Source organism: Poecilia reticulata, linkage group LG23 (genome assembly GCF_000633615.1).
Source record: "Poecilia reticulata strain Guanapo linkage group LG23, Guppy_female_1.0+MT, whole genome shotgun sequence".
In the NCBI taxonomy this organism is placed as follows: Eukaryota; Metazoa; Chordata; class Actinopteri; order Cyprinodontiformes; family Poeciliidae; genus Poecilia; species Poecilia reticulata.
Genome location: NC_024353.1, coordinates 16850230 through 16867837, shown reverse-complemented (window position 1 = coordinate 16867837; position 17608 = coordinate 16850230). Strand labels below are relative to the sequence as shown.

Here is a 17608-nt window from a genome sequence, read left to right as displayed (position 1 = left end):
ATCAAATGCTTGAAAAATGTGGAGGATTAATGGCACCATCATTTATTGCGTGAATTTATATTTTGTAACCTCAAGGTACAAATACATATTCAAAATTAAATCACCTTTTTTCTTGTCACACTAGAAAGTTCTCTTTCAATTCTAGGACTTTATGTATGAGCACATGATAGAAATGATTTGCTCTATACAATATTTTTTTCTAACATTGACTGTACAAAACCACAGAACCAACATTACATTAAACACAGTCATTAAACAAAGATGAACCCAAGATGGAAACGTTGAGTGTAAAAAAAGACAAGTACACCTAAAGATTCAAGAATTAATTGATCCACCTTTAGTAACTCTGTCATAATTTCTCACATCACTATGAAGGTATTCATGCCCTCTGTTCGCTCTTACAGTTCTTCATTCGTTGAAATCTGAATTCACACCTCGATTCTTTTGTCTTCAGTCTTCAGACATACTGCTGCAGATTTGCTTCCTTTCAGCCGTTGTTCCTTTTCACAATCTATGCAGTTTGGGCAGATGACATCACTTCTAACTGTAGAGTATTTGAGTGTTAAGAGGAGTTTATGATGCAAAATGACCACAAGCTTCCAATCATCCAAAACAACCCTAATCATTTCCTTTTTACCATCTTGTACTTTTCACCAAATATTAGGCATTGGCTTATGGTGGAGCAAATCATATTCAGTCTCCCCTGTCCAAACGACATTGCTCTAAAAGTCCTGGGATACATTCAGATGGAACTTTTCAAACTTAAGTCACGCTGTCATATTCTTTTTCAAATGAAGAGTATTTTGCTTTGCAATCCTTCCAAACAAGCAATGCTAATGTTGTCTTGTTTTTACTGTACCAACATCAGCTTGAAGATTTAGAATGCTAATAGACAACTGTAAAGACTGACATAACACCCTTGGTATTGTTTGTCTTTCTCTAAGTCTGACCTTAAAGTGAATTTGTTGTGTAATCCTGGAAGGATTGTGACAGCTGCCTTAAATGTTTTCCACTTGTGAATAGAATTTCTTCCAGTAAAGCTGTAGACAAGAAATTGCGTCGCCCCCCTTCCCAGAATGTTGAGCTGCAATGATTGCTTCTCTTATTTTCTTTCCATTCTGGCATCATGTTAAAATACTCCTGTATGGTCCAGACCACCAAACTGCCAAAACTCCTCTTGTTTTTAGGGTAACAGTTACTGATGTTAGAAAATCTGCTGGAATAAAGGACACTTGACTACCAGGCCAATCAGTGAACAGAAGAAGCTGTGAAAGATGGCGTTAGTTTTCTGCTCTGTTTTAGAATTGTAATCTTCCTGTAGTTTTAGCGACGGCAGCGGAGGAAGTGAACCAAACTGCTCAGTCCGTGTTGATCACACTTGCAAATATTAAATTAACATTGTCAGCCGCCTGGCCCCGATCGGCTCTTCTCTCATCACAGTGGAGGTTGGTTGTTTACAGCACACCTAATTTTTTCTCACACACAGCATTTCCATTTTTGGTTTGTTTTTATTCAAAATTTAGAGTGTGGGAACTATTGTGATTGTTTTTTTCTTTTTTGCATTTTTATGCTAAACAATGCATTTCTTGATAGACATTTATGATATTTTTTTCAACCGCAATTTTATGCTTATTTATGGGCAGACTGAATTGTCAGATGCAATTCTGCAGTCATGCATTTCCCCCATCTTCCGTACTCCTGTGTGCTAGAAGTCGACTCGCATTTCCTCCTGTTCAAGTCATGTACAATTTTTAAAATTGTATGGAGTTTCCAAGACATTTAACCATAGTGATGGCTTAAGAGAGGGACAATGTGTCAGGCCAGCTGGTGTTGGCGATGTTACATCATGAACCAGCCATACACAGGAAAATACAAGGACATCTTTTTGTCTTTTATGTCTTCTGTCTCTCACAGTTTGTCTCTGGCCCTCACCACTGCAGCCCTTGGCTGGGCAGCAGCGGGATGTGACTGCTGCTAACCCTTTTTCTTTTCAGCTCGTTAAGGAAGTGGAGCAAAACATCAACAGAAGTCTGCAGTATGGAAGAAGGGCGCAGGAAACCTTGATCTGACTCCCAGTGTTTGATGTCTGTCGTTCCTCACCGTGTCTCTCCCTCTTTCTTCATATTTTAATGAAAGAAGAGCCTCTTGGTAGTCCCATGGACCCCTTAGCTCTTTGGACCCACCTAAACCCCCAACCCTGTATTACACTCTCTACACAGATTCTGTCCCTCTGCTCCCTCTTTTGCTTCCTGCTTCCTGGTGATAGTACCTGATTGCCTGTCTTGTCTGAACATTCATGTGACAACCAATTCAGGGGTAGAAGGACTTTTTCTCAGGACATAAACCTGGGTTGGGGGGTTCAGGGGCCTCATCTTAGAATCTGTGGCCAAACAGACATCTCAATTGCAGCCTGATCTTAGATTTCGCAAGCCTTACCTTACCTCCCATTGACCCCATCATTTGCCATCTCCACGCAAATCCCATGCAAGAACTGTAGCAACCAACTGACAAGCAACTGCCAACTCAAAAATGGCGTCCATGCCACCTTCCCTTCCACCGGCAACGCATAGCTGAACAAAGAGGCAGGGGCTTGCACTGTCCACCCATGTCATAATTTGCCATTCCTACTGCATGTGTCCACTGCCATTTGTGACACCATTCATTTGGTTCCCTCTTTTACTAATCCATCCATATGTTGCTTGCCTTGTTAACCAGCTGCACTGGAGTCCCTGCATTGCATTTGTATTGATTCCCTTGTTTCTTTCTCCCTTTTTTTTAACCATTTGCCTTTTTAAATGCACATTTAAAGTAGAATTATATTGTTGGTGTTTTGTTTAATGCATTGGTTTTACCATTTTCCCTCCTAGCTGTAGTAGTAGAGTGGTTTAACTCTTTGTTCCAACTCATCCTGCATTCAGCAGGGAAAATAAGTATTAAAAACGGCAGCAGTTATATTCGGGGGGGGAGGGGGGGGTTGAGGCTTTTGACGTAAAATTCACATCATTTCTCAATTCAGGTACTCCATGCATTTAACCCTCACCGGAACACCCACGTGTCATTTTTCCCTAGTATTTTCTGGGGGTGAGATTTACGGGTTTAAACTCTGCCGATATCCATAATGACGCTTTTATTGGGCAGCCTAGAACCCACCCCCCTTTTGTTTGACACCGCATTTGACCAATAATGTTATGACATGGCTTTTTAAGAGCCAATAATATCCAGAGAGCGACTTGAGCTCGTTTTGAAATTCCTGTATTCTTTCTGGAATATTTCTGACTGGTCAACTCAGAAACTAAATATAAAGCCACCGATGTGTAGCCAACATGTGTCCTGTCACAAGAATATAAGGCACCTTGGGGTTTGTTTTGACATGAATCCACCAACTGCATCCGTAACCACTGAGGAGTTACAGTCATTTGAAGTTTGTATATCAGGTGTTGTCCAAGTGTACCATTTGGAGACTCCAAATGGTACACTTGGACAACACCTGATATACAAATTTCAAATGACTGTAGCTCCTCACACTTGGACAACACCTGATATACAAATTTCAAATGACTGTAGCTCGTCACACTTGGACAACACCTGTACACCCTCATAAATAAACATGTCCAAAATGACATTTCTTTTTAGTGCTATTTTGATCAATTTTAAAATTCACAAGCAGAATACTTTATTCTGCAGATTTATTGTATTTTTCAGGCAATGCATTCAACACTCAATGTGCCTTAAGAAATGAAAAATCTGGTTGAAGCAAAAGTTTTCAATTTCTTTTGAGTTGCAAACATAATAGCTCCAAAATACTTAAAGTTAAAGTATTTTTGACTGCAAAAATAGAAAATTTAGCTTGTCATCTTCATAAAGAGACCAAGCTTTTGCATGTTCTCCAAATTGTTCAAGAACAGCAGCTGATTTAATTTGAGTATGCCTTTTCAGGCATTTTAGTGATATTGGGGGCGAGTGTTAAGGGGCTAATAGATCCACACAAATAAGTCTAGAAAATTTAATTATATAAAGTTGAATAAAGAGGGGACGTATACTAGACACTCTCCCTGACATTTATTCAAAGTCATCTCCTCTGTTGCAGACACCTGCAGTAAGGGATGATGTCAGCTGACAGAGGAGTCCTGCCAGGCCTTTTCGGCCTGTGAGACTCTGGAAGCAGCTGCAAGAGGATTGCGGCTCAGATGGTTACCAAGGCCAAAATGTGGGTGTGGGAGGAGCTTGGTGAGGTGATTGAGAACCACTTGGTCTAGCATCCGGCATCTCAGGAGGGGAAAGTCGTGCACCATCAAACCCTTTATGGGAATGGTGTGCTGCAAACTTAGATTTGGAATGTCGTGAAAGGGTGGGAAGAACACTTTGACGACCTCCTCAATCCCACTGGTACTACTTCCACTGAGAATTCAGCTCGGTCGCTCCGATCTCTGGTGCCGAAGTCACAGAGGTAGTTAAACAGCTTCTCAGTGGGGCTTGGTCTTTTTTGCTGGCACTTGGTCAGACTTGTTTTTGATGAGGGTTGGACTCTGCCAAAGTTACCCTTTGTCACCAATTCTGTTCATAATCTTGATAAACATAATTGTTAGGGGCAACCAAAGGGTTGAGGGGGACATTGTGTCATTAGATTATGATTTACAGCTTTCACTGGAGCAGTTCAGAGTCAAGTGTGAAAGGATTGGGATGAGAATTACCACTTCCAACCCCAAGACCATGATTTTGAGCAGGTTAGGGATGAGATGCTGCCCCAAGTGGAGGCCTCAGGGTCATGTTCACAAATGAGGGGAAAATGGAGTGGGAGATCAACATACATATTGTTGCAAATTTGGGGTTTCTCGAGTGCTGTACCTGTCTGGTGTGGTGAATTATCAGTTGAGCTACATTCCTACTCTCATCTGTGGTCACAAGCTCTGGATAGTGACCAAAAGAACGAGATTGCAGATAGAAGTGGCTGAAATGAGTTTCCTCCATAGGGTGTCTGGGCTCCCTCTTAAGGATAGGATGGGCGGTCCGGTCATCCAGGAGAGACTCGGAGTGGAGCCACTCTTTCTTTACATCAGTTAGTCAGTTGAGGTAATTCAGGCATCTGGTTATGTTGCCTCCTGGATGTCTCCCTGGGGAGGTGTTCCAGGCCCATGTCCCACCATGAGGAGACTAAGGATATGTTTGAGGGTCTGTGTTTCTCTGCTGTTCTAGAAACTCCTTGGGCTTCCCCTAAAGGAGCAGTCCCAACTGGGTGTGGAGATGGAAGTCTGGGCCTCTCTGTCCCTATAATCTGACCCTAGATTAAGCAAACAACAATCTGTGGATGGATACATTAATGGATCTCTTCTATGGAGAACCTAGTTTCATGCATTCTTCCAGTGGGATTTTGATCCATTCATCTTTAAAACCATTTGAGAGTCACTGTGATCTTTGAGATTTGGTTCTTTCCAATTGAGCTCAAGTCAGTGACTGAGTCATTTTACCAGCTTTACTTTCCATCACTGAATGAGTGGTTAAGGTCATTTTTAATTGAAAAGTCTACATTATTTTCATTTTCACATTCTTAACAAGAATGTCGTAAATTTCTGAATTCATCCTTGCTTCAGTTGTAGTAAGCCTGCCACACCACAATGTTCTCATCTTCAAACTTGTGGTCTTTCTAAAGCCTTTTGTGGAGCTCTTTGTCTTGATACTTAAGAGGATGAATTAGTGTTGATCTCTTTGTATGTGTGGGTTACTCGAGTTACTACCAAACATCTGGTGTGAATTTTACTTCAACAGCCCAGTTACAGATATATTTACCATGAAAAACATTGATGTTTTCAATACTTATTTCCCCCGCTGTGGGTCCCTAAAAGAATGTACCTTTCTGCTGGCCTAAAACCATTTCCTAGTCCCACAGACTGCTGGAACTTTTCCCTTCCAGGCCTTTTGCACACGCGCACACACACACATACGCACACACACTTACATTTTATCTCCCTCTCTGACAGATTTTTTTTTTCACACACCCCAGCCAGCAGACACTCAAAAGCTGGTATGCACCAGCTTTTGATTCAACAATCACACATTCACACAACCGCATTTCACCCAGTTAGCCGAGCACCAGAAAGCCTCCATTCATTGCTGAGTGTGCTTCAGAGAATCCTTCACTTGCACTGGAGAAAAAGGTAGCAAGGTGGGGCGAGAGGAATGGAAGGGACATTAATTGTACCCAGTGGCTGGCCCCTTTCTCCCCCCAACTCCATAAGACATCAAAGGCCTTTCTCCTTGGAGCAAGTGGCGCTCATTCATAGACTGATGCTAATTCAGGCCTTAATGATTGAAGCCCAGTTAAAGGCTGGCTCTTTCTCCCAGCCCCGTCATCCAATGCAGGGATGCATGCCACTTTAGTCACAATCAGTCTGCTTACTCTGATTTGCACTGTTGCCATTTTTCCTCCACTGCTGCAGTCCAGCTTTTGGGAATGTGGTTCATCAAGCATTGACTGCTAGGTCCGGTTGTGATTTGATCTGTAGACAAACAGGCAACCAGCACTGCCCCAGACCACCTGCCTTTCTTTTTTTTAAAACATTTCTGAGTCTCTATGCATGCCATTCATCCAAAATATTTCAGTTTGCACCCATCATATACCCCTCCATGTTCCCCCCACCCATTGTAAAGTCAAGATGAGACTTCAAACATTCTTCTTCTTCCCCCCTGTGTGTTCTTCAGTCCCTCTGTCATTTTGCCATTTCTCTGCTCTCGGAGCATCCTCTCTGTACTAATTGCCCTCTCACACATTACCCTTGTGCTCTTTCTCGCATCATCGTTCAATTTTCCGTGCCCATCTCCTCGCTCTCGTTCAAAGCAGCTTCTCTCGGAATTGTCGGACACTTTTTTCCTCTTTTTTTTTTTCTCCCTTCCTTTTCTTACATGTTAAAATGAGGAAACGATTGCCTGAAAATAAATGTGTGGCTGTGTGTTATGGAACATTTAAACACCATCGCCAACAGCAAGGTCACGATCAGAATCAAAATCCAAATGTTCACCCCCAACCGATGCCTTCCAAAAACATTTATACAAATTTTTAAAGCCCGGAACCTTCTTCTTCCCCTCTCCACTGTTTTGCCTTCCTACTGCTTCATTAAGCTACTGATCCTGATCAGTTTCATTATTATTTTTTATTTTTTTTGTTCTTTTGATTTGCTGCAGGGGATTGATGACTGTTTGGGGATTAACACTCTAACAACAGGGATTTTGGTGCCTCTTCATCGCTTCTTGCTTCTTGGCTTTGGTTTTAGTTTTTTCTTTTTTTTTTGCTCAGACGCCAAAGTTAGGGCTGAAGGTCTGGTCAATTGGGCTTCTCATTAACCTGCTGCTCACTGTTTGTCCCCTTGTCACTTGTGTTTTAGAGAAAGATGAGGCTGCAATTGAGAGCTCTGAGTTCAATGCCACGTCAGTAGCTGATGTGGACAAGCGGGTGAAACGGCGGCTACATATGGGTAACTCTTTTCTTCCTCTTTCTATGTGTTGCCATGCCGCTTGTGCTTGTATCCCCCCCACACCCTCCCGAGTTCACATCTCTCCGTTTCCCTCTCGTTCTCCTCTTTTCTATCTTTATTTTGTTCAAGAGCATTTTTGTAAACCCTCTGGTGCACGCTGTGTCCACCCAAGAGTCCCCCATTGAACACAACTGTAATTAAAACTGTTTGTGAAGAAAGAATAAAACAGACCATTATCCTTTTGCAATCCCTTTTTACCTTAGTCACCAACGTTTTGGTAGACTAATGGTTTCCCAGTCACTAACACAACACCTTACTGCAAATGTTCTTTGTTGTTTTCTTTTGCATTAATTTCCAACTTCCCACATTAGAAAAACACAAGCCCACTAACTTAACTCTCGTTTTATGTGGTTGTTATTTAGTGGGCGTTATTGAAAAAAAAAATCCTTAAAACCTAGCAGTTGGAAAGGGAAACAAACTGCTCCTTTCAAGAATATGCAGCCTTCAGAAATTTCAGCTGTGGGCTGCTACTGGAAGGACAGTAACTTTTCTGATCTGCACTCCGGGAAATGAGAGAAATTAGAGCAATGGTTCTTAATGTTTTTTGAGGTACCGAACCCACCAGTTTCATATGCGCATTCACTGAACCCTTCTGTAGTGATGAATAAAATATGATTCCCCCCCCAAATTCAGGACAGGGGTGACCCAACTAGAGTCTAGTTGGGTCACTTTAAGAAGATCACTAAGTCTTCTTAAGAGGTAGAGTCTCTGAGAACAGTTCTTCAAAATATATAGTCAGTGTTTTCAGCAAAGTTGAGCTGACTGTCCAGGAACGACCCAAGGTATTTAAAATTTGCCACAGTTTCAACAGGTTGGCCTTCGAGAGAAACTGGAACCACTTTAAGGTTTTGTTTAGATTATTTAATTAGCTCTACATTCTTAAGAGGATAAAAAATTTATAATAAATAATAAAGACTTTGCAGTATTCTGATTTAGTAATTTAATTGTATTAGTTGTGTTACCACCCCCACGGCACTAGAGGCAGTACCAATCCCGAAAAAATGCGACTAAGGAGCAGATTTAGAAGTTCACCGAAAGCTACATAATTTGGTAAAAACTGTGAGCTTTGCTGAAGTAAATAAAGACACAAGTTCAAATCCATGCTGAGAGTGGAGCTCCTTCAATCAGTTATAATCCGCAGCTCTGATTGGCTAAGCAAAGTAAAGGGATCCTCAGCAGCAAGTGATGGCAAAGCGGGGCGTCATCACGACTTTACACAAGTGTGTCTGTACCTCCGCGGCAGAGGCTCCGCCAAACCCCTGAGACCGACTCATCGAACCGCTGGGGTTCACTCGAACCCAGGTTAAGAACCACTGAATTAGAGGATTTAGAGTATGGTAACCAAACATAATTTTAAAAAAAAAGTCATCTGAGAGGAAGAAATACTCTGTCATAACTCAAATTTGCCAGTTGAACCTCACACGCAGGCGAAGGAGCTTCAGACAAAGTGTTTTTGCTTTTTTTTAATCTTTAACCAAACCTTTAAAAAAATTAGCTTGCATAATAATTTCTTACAAGTACAGTTAATTTTTACATACATAAATTCTTACCTATGGATGCACAAACATGAAATTCATTGACATTTTCCCCAACAACATAATAAAATTGAATCACAAGTACACATTCTGATATACATGCACAACATTTATATATCATGGATTTTTTTGCTTCCACATATTCCCACCTATATATGCACAACTCATCAGTTCTCTGCCATTTTACTTTACAAGGTTCCAAAACTCGATTCTCAACTAGTACAAAACATATAAATGACCAGCATTTACTCCCTTATGTTAATGACAGTTTAGGGACAAACCAGTTATTAACACTATCAGTGATGCTAGATTGGTTGAAGCTTTAGTCCCTAATGACAGTACATGACATTTGCTTTGGATCTTATCTGCAGCAAACTAAAAGACTATTTTGTAGTTTTGTATTCGTTTATGATATACTCTCCATTGTATAGTATAAAAAACTGATCAAAGGTAAACTTAGTTCTGTATTAAACTGGGAGAATTCAATTTGTTAGTTGTTGTTTTTTTGTTTGGTTTTGTGACAATCATAATTATCAAAATACATGGACCAGTCAACATGTGGATGGAATACACTGAGATTAGTTTCTGTCTGTCACAGTTTATGATTTATAAAACCTTAAATTATTTGTGAGAATAACTCTTTCTGCTTCAAGAAGGGAAGCTTTATGTTTTCTCAGAATTGTAGTCAAAATGTGGCCTCGTTATTAGGAACTGGATGCATTGCTACAATCAGTTTTAGAGTCTGTGTATCATTTCTCATCTTGTCTCATGTGTCGGTTGAATTGTTACACACTTACTTCAAAGTATGATTTATAACGCTCTCAGAGAAGCTTTTTCCCACCAGTTTTGATGCTAAACCTCTAGTATCAACTGCATTCGCTGATTTTGTTTCCACCAGCGAATCACAGAGTCCTCCATCTTTAAAACATTTCCATCTTGGCACCAATTGGGCCAGATGATGGAACTTCTGTCAGGGCCTGGGTAGGGATCCATGGAGAACAACAATCCTTCAAATGTTCATCGCCATGTTTGGGATTTGCAAAATGAATAGTTGCTGTTAGGCTAATGCTAACCCAATATTTTTTTTTTTATTTATGTTTTAATTTGAATAAAATTGGTAAAGTTGGAGTAATGCTAGATTCACAGGGCAGGATATTGAAATTGTCAGTTGATTTTTGAAACGTGGGCGACCACATGCATGACAATAACAACCCTAGTTTTAGCAGGTTTGGCCGTACTGTGTGTGATGTCGAGTCAAATTCACTCACCAATATTCAGATGCCAGACCGCAAATATCGCAAAACCTCTCGGCTAAGCAGGAGTTCAGTGTAAACAAACATGCCGATATTTGTGGATTATGTTTAAAGACCAAAGAAAAACAATACGGAGGTGTCTATAACATCTACACATAGACTTCCTGCTGCGCCATGACAGTTGTTTTGTCATGTCACATTCAACAGCCCACGTTCTCACTTGTCCTCGGGGAACAAATCATACACTTTACAACATCGGGCCAAGACAATCCAACACGTTGAATATCCCTGATTTTAGATCTGACCAAGGTGTCACAGCTAGACAGAACACCAGAGTAGACCGAGCTTCTATGGAGAGGAAAAAAAGCAGAGAACATAACATTAAAAGTTGAAAAAAAAAAAAAAAAAGGAAAAACGGTAAATTATGCAAAATTGAAGACCAGGTGAAGAATGTTTGCAGGTCAAAGAGAAGTGGTCAGCTTGTCCTACAGCAGCCTGCCAGACCCACACATGGAAAACCTGAGCGGAAATGTCCAATCTTCTGGATGGCTTTGTAGTACTTTGGAGATGAAAACATCATGTTTTCAGATTTATTTTGTTTTTGTAAGGTACTCTGAAAATGTAATGAATTACATAAAATTATTTACCATTCTGTTCAAGAGTCACACAAAAATGACACAATGTCACAAGCTCTAGTCAGTGTAATGATCATCCAACCAATTTGAAAAGACATTTACTTACTTCTCTTTTGATTAATCCAGTGCAAATGTATTTTGTGATCCTGTGTGGAGATGTGTATGTAAATGTCTTATCCAATATCATTCCAAGACTAATACTCTTTGAGTTGAAGGAAAGTCAACATTTGTACTTTTTTTTTATAGAGACGTTGTAATATTGAAGCACACCATATTACAGGGATAATACGCAGCATAACGACATAGATACATTAGTTCAGGATAACCAAACCAGTCTAACTATAAGCTTTATCAAAAAGGAAAGTTTCAATCCTAGTCTTAAAAGTAGTCAGGGTGTCTGCCTCAGACTAAAACTAGGAGCAGCTTGATAACTAAAGGATCTGCCTCCCGTTCTACTACCAGAACCTCCAGGAACCACCTTAAATTCAATCTTAAATTCTGTTCTGGATTCAACATACGGAGGAAGCTAAAGTAAGAGTAGTATGATCTCTCTTATTGATTTTCACCAGCTGCAGCATTTTGGATCAGCTGCAGGCTTTAATCTGCATTTTTCTCAGCTTCCTGATAGTAAAGAGTTGCAGTAGTCCAGCCTTGAAATGACCAGTTTTTCAGCATCAGGAACTCCTCCTGATTATTCATGGAACCTCTTAACCCTTGTGTGCGCGAGGACTGAGGCAAACGTAGAGGACTATGGAAAATGATACAAGTTTTACGTGTGTGGGGTCAGTTGAACCCCATTTCGACATACAAGGGTTAAGAAAGTTTTTTAGAATGTGATGATCAATGATGTCAACGTCCACATTCCACATTTGGGTTTGTGCTTCTGCTACTTGTTTAGCATTGAGATGCTATTTTAGGCTTGAATAACTTCACAATAATTTTTTCCATAAATTTATCTTTTGTATCTTTTTAGGTGCTATAATCTATGTAATTAATTTATCAAAATTAATATGTTAAAGTCCCAGCAGCGTCACCTGTAGTCATGGAGACAGTGTGGTCCAGTGTGGCTCAGTGCAGCTCACGTCCAATCAGTGAAGAACCGGCAATGACTGAAATGGTAGACCCTCTCCCACCACCTCTGTCTACCGCGGTTCAGAGACCTCCACCGCCACAATGTCTGATGTTGTCTCAAATGTTCCTGTGAATTTGGAATCCAATTCAGAACTTCTCCCTGGCGGCTGCATTGCCCAACAACAATGCCAACTTAATAAAAACACTTAAAGCATGAGGGCTTGACAACGATAAAACGTCTGAGTCTGTTTAAATGCATATGGGAGCATAAAAGAAAGAGCCTTCAGTCCAGACAGGCCTGTAACGAGACAGAGACAGGACGTCTTCCTGTCCAGTCTGAGACACTGCTGAACAGACACACATTTAATTCAAGAGTTTGGTATGTTTCCAAATAATAAAAGTTAAAATGTTATTTAAATCTGTCCACACACATATATTTCACCCCCGCACCCTTCCAAAGTCTACGGTCCATTTCAAACCCAGTCTCAGACTGTAAGAAATACGCTGTTAGAGAGTCTTGGAAAAGGAGGCTGAGGGTGGTGTGAGAGGCTTGTCCAGCACATCAATCAGGCCAGGCGGTTTGTCTCTGTTCCTACGCTCAGCTTGGCCCTGGGGCTTGGCTGGGCGTGGTCCGCGGAGAGGGGGCTCTGCAGGACTCGGCTTACTTCAGCTAATGATAGGGCCCACTGTACTCAGTATAAATCACTTTGACCCATAAACACCACCTACACACACAAGAAATCCACACGTTCACCTTTACTCCAACATGGAAAGTCTTATTGATTATGTACACTTGTTTGGGCATGTCGACCCACAACATGATCCAGAATGACTCGCACATGCACACACACACACAGTTATCAGAAACCTGAGTTGGAAAGTGGAAAGGGGAAAGGGGAAGGGGACAGGGTGGTGCTAATACCCTACAGCACCTAGCAGACAGGCTGCCTAGATGATGGAGTGTCTTTCCTTCCTCCTTTTTGCAATATCTTTCTCCAGCCCATCATCTAGGAATCCTGTTGCCTTTATTTGGGATAAGTTTGACATTTAAGCTAGTTTACCAATCTGAGCTGTGACAGATAAAAAAAACACAAACTATAATTGGTAATCAAGGGGAACTGATGTGAGAGAATATCCTGGGGTTGCATGAGCAAAAACATCTTTAACATCTATCGTGGCTTACTTGTGGTGCATATTCAGTTCTACGCTTCTGCATTAACTCCTAACAATGGATATGTTTCCAACCTGAGTGCGTTTTTCTCCTTCCCGGTTTTAATGAATTTAAGCACATGCCTTCTTGACATTTTAATTGAACAGTGCCAAAAATTTGGGAAACATCGCCAAATAACACGCTGCTGTTATTCCGCAACAGCCCTCTAAATTCCAAAAGATCATCCTAGGGGGGATTGGATTTGGAAACTAGATTTTGGGATTGTATGTTTTAAATCTGACAGTTGATGAGAAAATTCCAAACTTCTGTTCAAACCGGGATTTTCTCTTGAATAAATGAAGTGAAGCCCACCAAAAGCAGAGCAGTTACTAAGGAAAACCTCTTTATAAAGGCATAGCTTTAATTAATCCCTTTCAACAAACATGAGTCAATGTCAAATTTCAGCCTCCTCAGCGATTCCCGAGGCCCGTTGGGTAGGGGTTGACTGAGCTTTGCTAAAGCAACAGTAGCTCAGTAGCTAAGCTAGAGTTACCATGAGCTTGTGTTTGCTTTAGGATCAGCTTAGGCAATATTCACAAGTCCCAGCAAACATTATCTCCACCATGTACAAGGACATTTTTTCACGAGAGGTCCTGCAGAACCGGGACTCAATAGCAGCTTTATTTTTTCACCATCTCACCTGAACTTTCCTGTTTTGTGTGAGATAATTGGTTTCTTTACACTTTTGGAAGCTGGACCAACCTTTCTTCACCCTGCCTCGTCAGCACAATATCATGTGTTGTCTGAATAATTCCCTGTTAAAAATAACTTCTTTTCCAGTTAGGGTTTATAAGCGGATTGTATTTGTCTTTATAAGACAACTGAAATGTCTCTGACATTTCCTCACCTCTGTGTCGACAAAGCTACATGAGGAACCACATTGGGATGTGCCGTCATCCCTCCGTGTTTTGTGTATTCTTCTACCCACATGAAGCTTTGCCACCACTAGGGCTGCACAATATGTCACGAATATATCGTTGTCGCAATGCCAGTGTGCGTAAAATTCATACTGCAAAGGGTTGGCTAGATTGCAATAATTGTTGTCTAATATATTTTAAGAGATCTGTATGTTTTTATGCTAATGCAACATTTAGCCAGGAGACTCAGCAAAAACTCACACTAGACAAATAACAGCAACAAATGCTAACAGTCAAATATATTAGAAAGAGAGGCATATGAATCACCTGATGTCGTCAATATTTACCAGTATTATTGTCATCACAATATCTAATATCGTGCAGCCCTAGTCACCACCCATATCACGTCCAGTTTCAATAGCTACACGATGCTTTGGTAGGATTCGGAAATCAACTGAGTGTGTGAACAGGTCATTTGTGTTCTTCCATCTCTCTCTTCAATCCTTTATAGAGAGCTGCGCTGTAAACAACGGTGGCTGCGACCGGACCTGTAAGGACACAGCTACAGGGGTCCGCTGCAGCTGCCCTGTGGGATTCACCCTGCAGCCTGATGGCAAAACCTGCAAAGGTTAGTAATAAGCAAAATCAACTGTCTAATGTGAGTAGTATGAGAGTTCTGTAGAACTGAACCCAGAGCCCAGTTCTGGGTCCTCCATGCTTCAGTTGAACTCCTTGGTGCTGATGTTCCTTAACATCTCAAACCAATCGGGAAAAGATTTCAGCTGTCTTCTAAACCAGGGGTGTCCAAAGTCAGTCCTTGTGGGCTAACATCCTGTATGTTCTAGTTCTCTGCCTGGTGATAGTAACAACCTTTTCTGCATGTCGATGTTCTGCCCAGGCCTTCTAACAAGCCATCATTTGATCCAGGTGTGTTAAACCAGGGAGAGAACTAGAACATGTAGGATGCCGGCCCTTGAGGACCGACTTTGGACACCTCTGCTCTAAAAAAACATCTGAAGGAACTCACGGTTAGCCTCTCAGTGGCTGAGGACTGGGCTTGTGTCTGATCTTGGTCAAACACATTCCAAATATCAATGAGTGTTTTTAGTCTGAACCGATTTAAAAAGCTGTCTTTAGCCATTGGAAACAATTAACTTTATATCTTTTTCTGTTTTTGAGCAGAAGCTGAATTCTTCTGTGTTGTATGTAAAAACAATATTTGACCTTGTATTAAATTGCTCTGCATTTCAATAAAATACACAATCCTCCAAGACAAAACGTGTCGGCCATCATAAAGTAGAAGTAGTACCAAAGTCTCCATAAAGCTTCTTTGCAAGCAGATGTTTTGGAAGGTTTGCTTATCTGAATCATACATGATCATGATGCACACTGCAAAGAATGCAAAGACATCAGCAAAGACACAAAAGAAGAAAATTGCTTCCACTCGTCAATCTGAGAAGGGTTAGAAGGCTGAGCAACTTTGGATCCATCATTGTACAATGAAACTGTTATAGAGCGGATCGTCGGTATTTGCGGAGGTCAGGGGTCATATCTGTCTGAGTAGCTAAAATCTGGGATTACTTGAAACTCAGTTAAACGGGTTAATAAGTGTTTATTTCAATAGTTGAAACACCAATTATATCTTAACCAAAAAACTCAAGCAAGCATAAAAATGTTATTTTTGCATAATTGAGGAAGTTATTTCAAATTTTTGCACGTAAAAAATCATTGATGAAAATGGGCAGTGATGTGTGTTTTTCTAAGCATCCAGGTTGGAGGAGCCTAAAAAAATTACTTAGAAATCCTTATGATTATTAAAGTAACTGGATTGTGGTTAGAATTCAAGTCTTGGGAAAAAATGAAATACTCCTGACGCCTTTACAAAATATCAAGTTTATTTTCGATGAGGCGACAAACAAACAGCATGTCATCATGGCTGACGGTCAGAGTTCTTACAGAACCCTCATTCATTCATGGCCACCTCTGCTTCCTCCTCTCCTCCACATGGATTGGAAGCTGGACTACTGGGACACTTCCACCCCACCACATGTCACAGACTTGTTCTTAGAGGAGTCACCATGGCGACTGGACATGTTGGTCATGTGACATCAGCACTGCTGTTTGCTTAGCAGAATATGGATACCTCATGGGAGATGTGTGCTTTTACACATTTAATATTACTGAGTGTATGAGAGTGGGAGAGCAAGAGAGAGAGAGAGAGAGAGAGAAGTGTGTGTTTGCAATATGAGTGTCAGGTAGTGTGAGAATGTGGCATGTAGGTGTGTGAAACCTTGGAGCCGGAGCCGTCTCAGGGCTGCCAGGCAGACGACGCGTCGGCAAACTTTGAGATGTTTGAACAGAGAGGCCCACGCTGTCCGTTTCTCCCTCTTCACCCCCCACAACCCCCCAGCAGACATGACCGCAGTCATGCAAACAGCGCCATCAAGCTGTGGACTCTGTGAGTATGTCAGTCCTGCAGTGAAGGGGGAGTCCTTGATTTGGCACACACACAAAGATTGTGTTTTGCAGAATTGGCAGATTTTGTGGTGACGGTCCAGGTTGACGGTTCAGGTTGACGGTTCAGGTTGTGCGGAGCGATTCAGATCCGTGAGATTTCTTCACCAAGAGCTTTATTAGGTTACAACAGCAAACTAACTGTTTTTCAGTGTATCATCAACGGAGGTGCAGCTCTTTTCTCACATGACTTGGAATATCAGTGGCGCCACTGATATCAAGAATATTGAAGCTTTTTGAACTTTTTTAATGGGTTTTTGAGAACATGAAAGCGAGAGTTTCAGTTGCAGTAAGACCTAAAGTGTCCCATAAAATCCAGGCTTTGATATGAAGGGAGTTTGCTACTCATAGTGCCACCAGTGCAGAGCTTGCTCAACACTGGCAGCAGGTGGCTGTAAAGACTTTGCCAAAATTACCCAACTACTGTAACCCGACCCCTTAAAGAAAACACGTCTGTCCAAGAAAAACTTTAAGGACTGATTGACATTCTGTATGAAGAGCAAAGAACGAAGAGCAGAATGTTCTTCTTAATGGTGAATCCTACTTCTGACTGTTGGAACATCAGAACAGGAATCAGACTGGAAAAATGGTTTGAGCTACCGGGTCCAGGAGAGTGAGCTCAGTTTGACTTAGTGCTGGGATTTTTCACTATCTCACAATTCAATTCAAAATCAATTTTCGATTTGTTTTCTCATGGCAAACTGAGAAAGCCAGAGTCTTGTAGCGATTCTTCTTTTAGAAGTCTGCCATAATGATGATAGTTAGAAAACCTACTATTTACTGAGGCAGAACTTTTCCATTCTAGAACCGCTGCTCATGGTGACAGTTGGAGCAGCTTTGTTAACTCTGATTGGCTTTTTTCATAAACTTCTGCTCATCCTTTTTATTTATTTATATATTTTTGTTGAATCATTGCATGTTTGGACAGTTATTCCTTCTGTTTGGTTCTGGATGGAGGGACTTTTGCTCTTACTTTTTCACTTTCATACAGTTGCTACAACACATAA

General features: G+C 41.1%; 1 protein-coding gene across 2 annotated transcripts in view; it reads left to right on the top strand.

The window, feature by feature from the left end:
* scube1 (signal peptide, CUB domain, EGF-like 1) overlaps positions 1-17608 on the top strand; it is a 94327-nt gene that overhangs the window by 45356 nt on the left and 31363 nt on the right. Inside the window, exons 7-8 of one of the 2 annotated variants that reach the window (XM_008401500.2) lie at positions 7377-7466; positions 14599-14715. In XM_008401500.2, the coding sequence (XP_008399722.1) occupies positions 7377-7466; positions 14599-14715 (207 nt within the window). The remainder of the gene's footprint in view (positions 1-7376; positions 7467-14598; positions 14716-17608) is intronic. The other variant, XM_008401501.2, reaches the window with a different exon arrangement.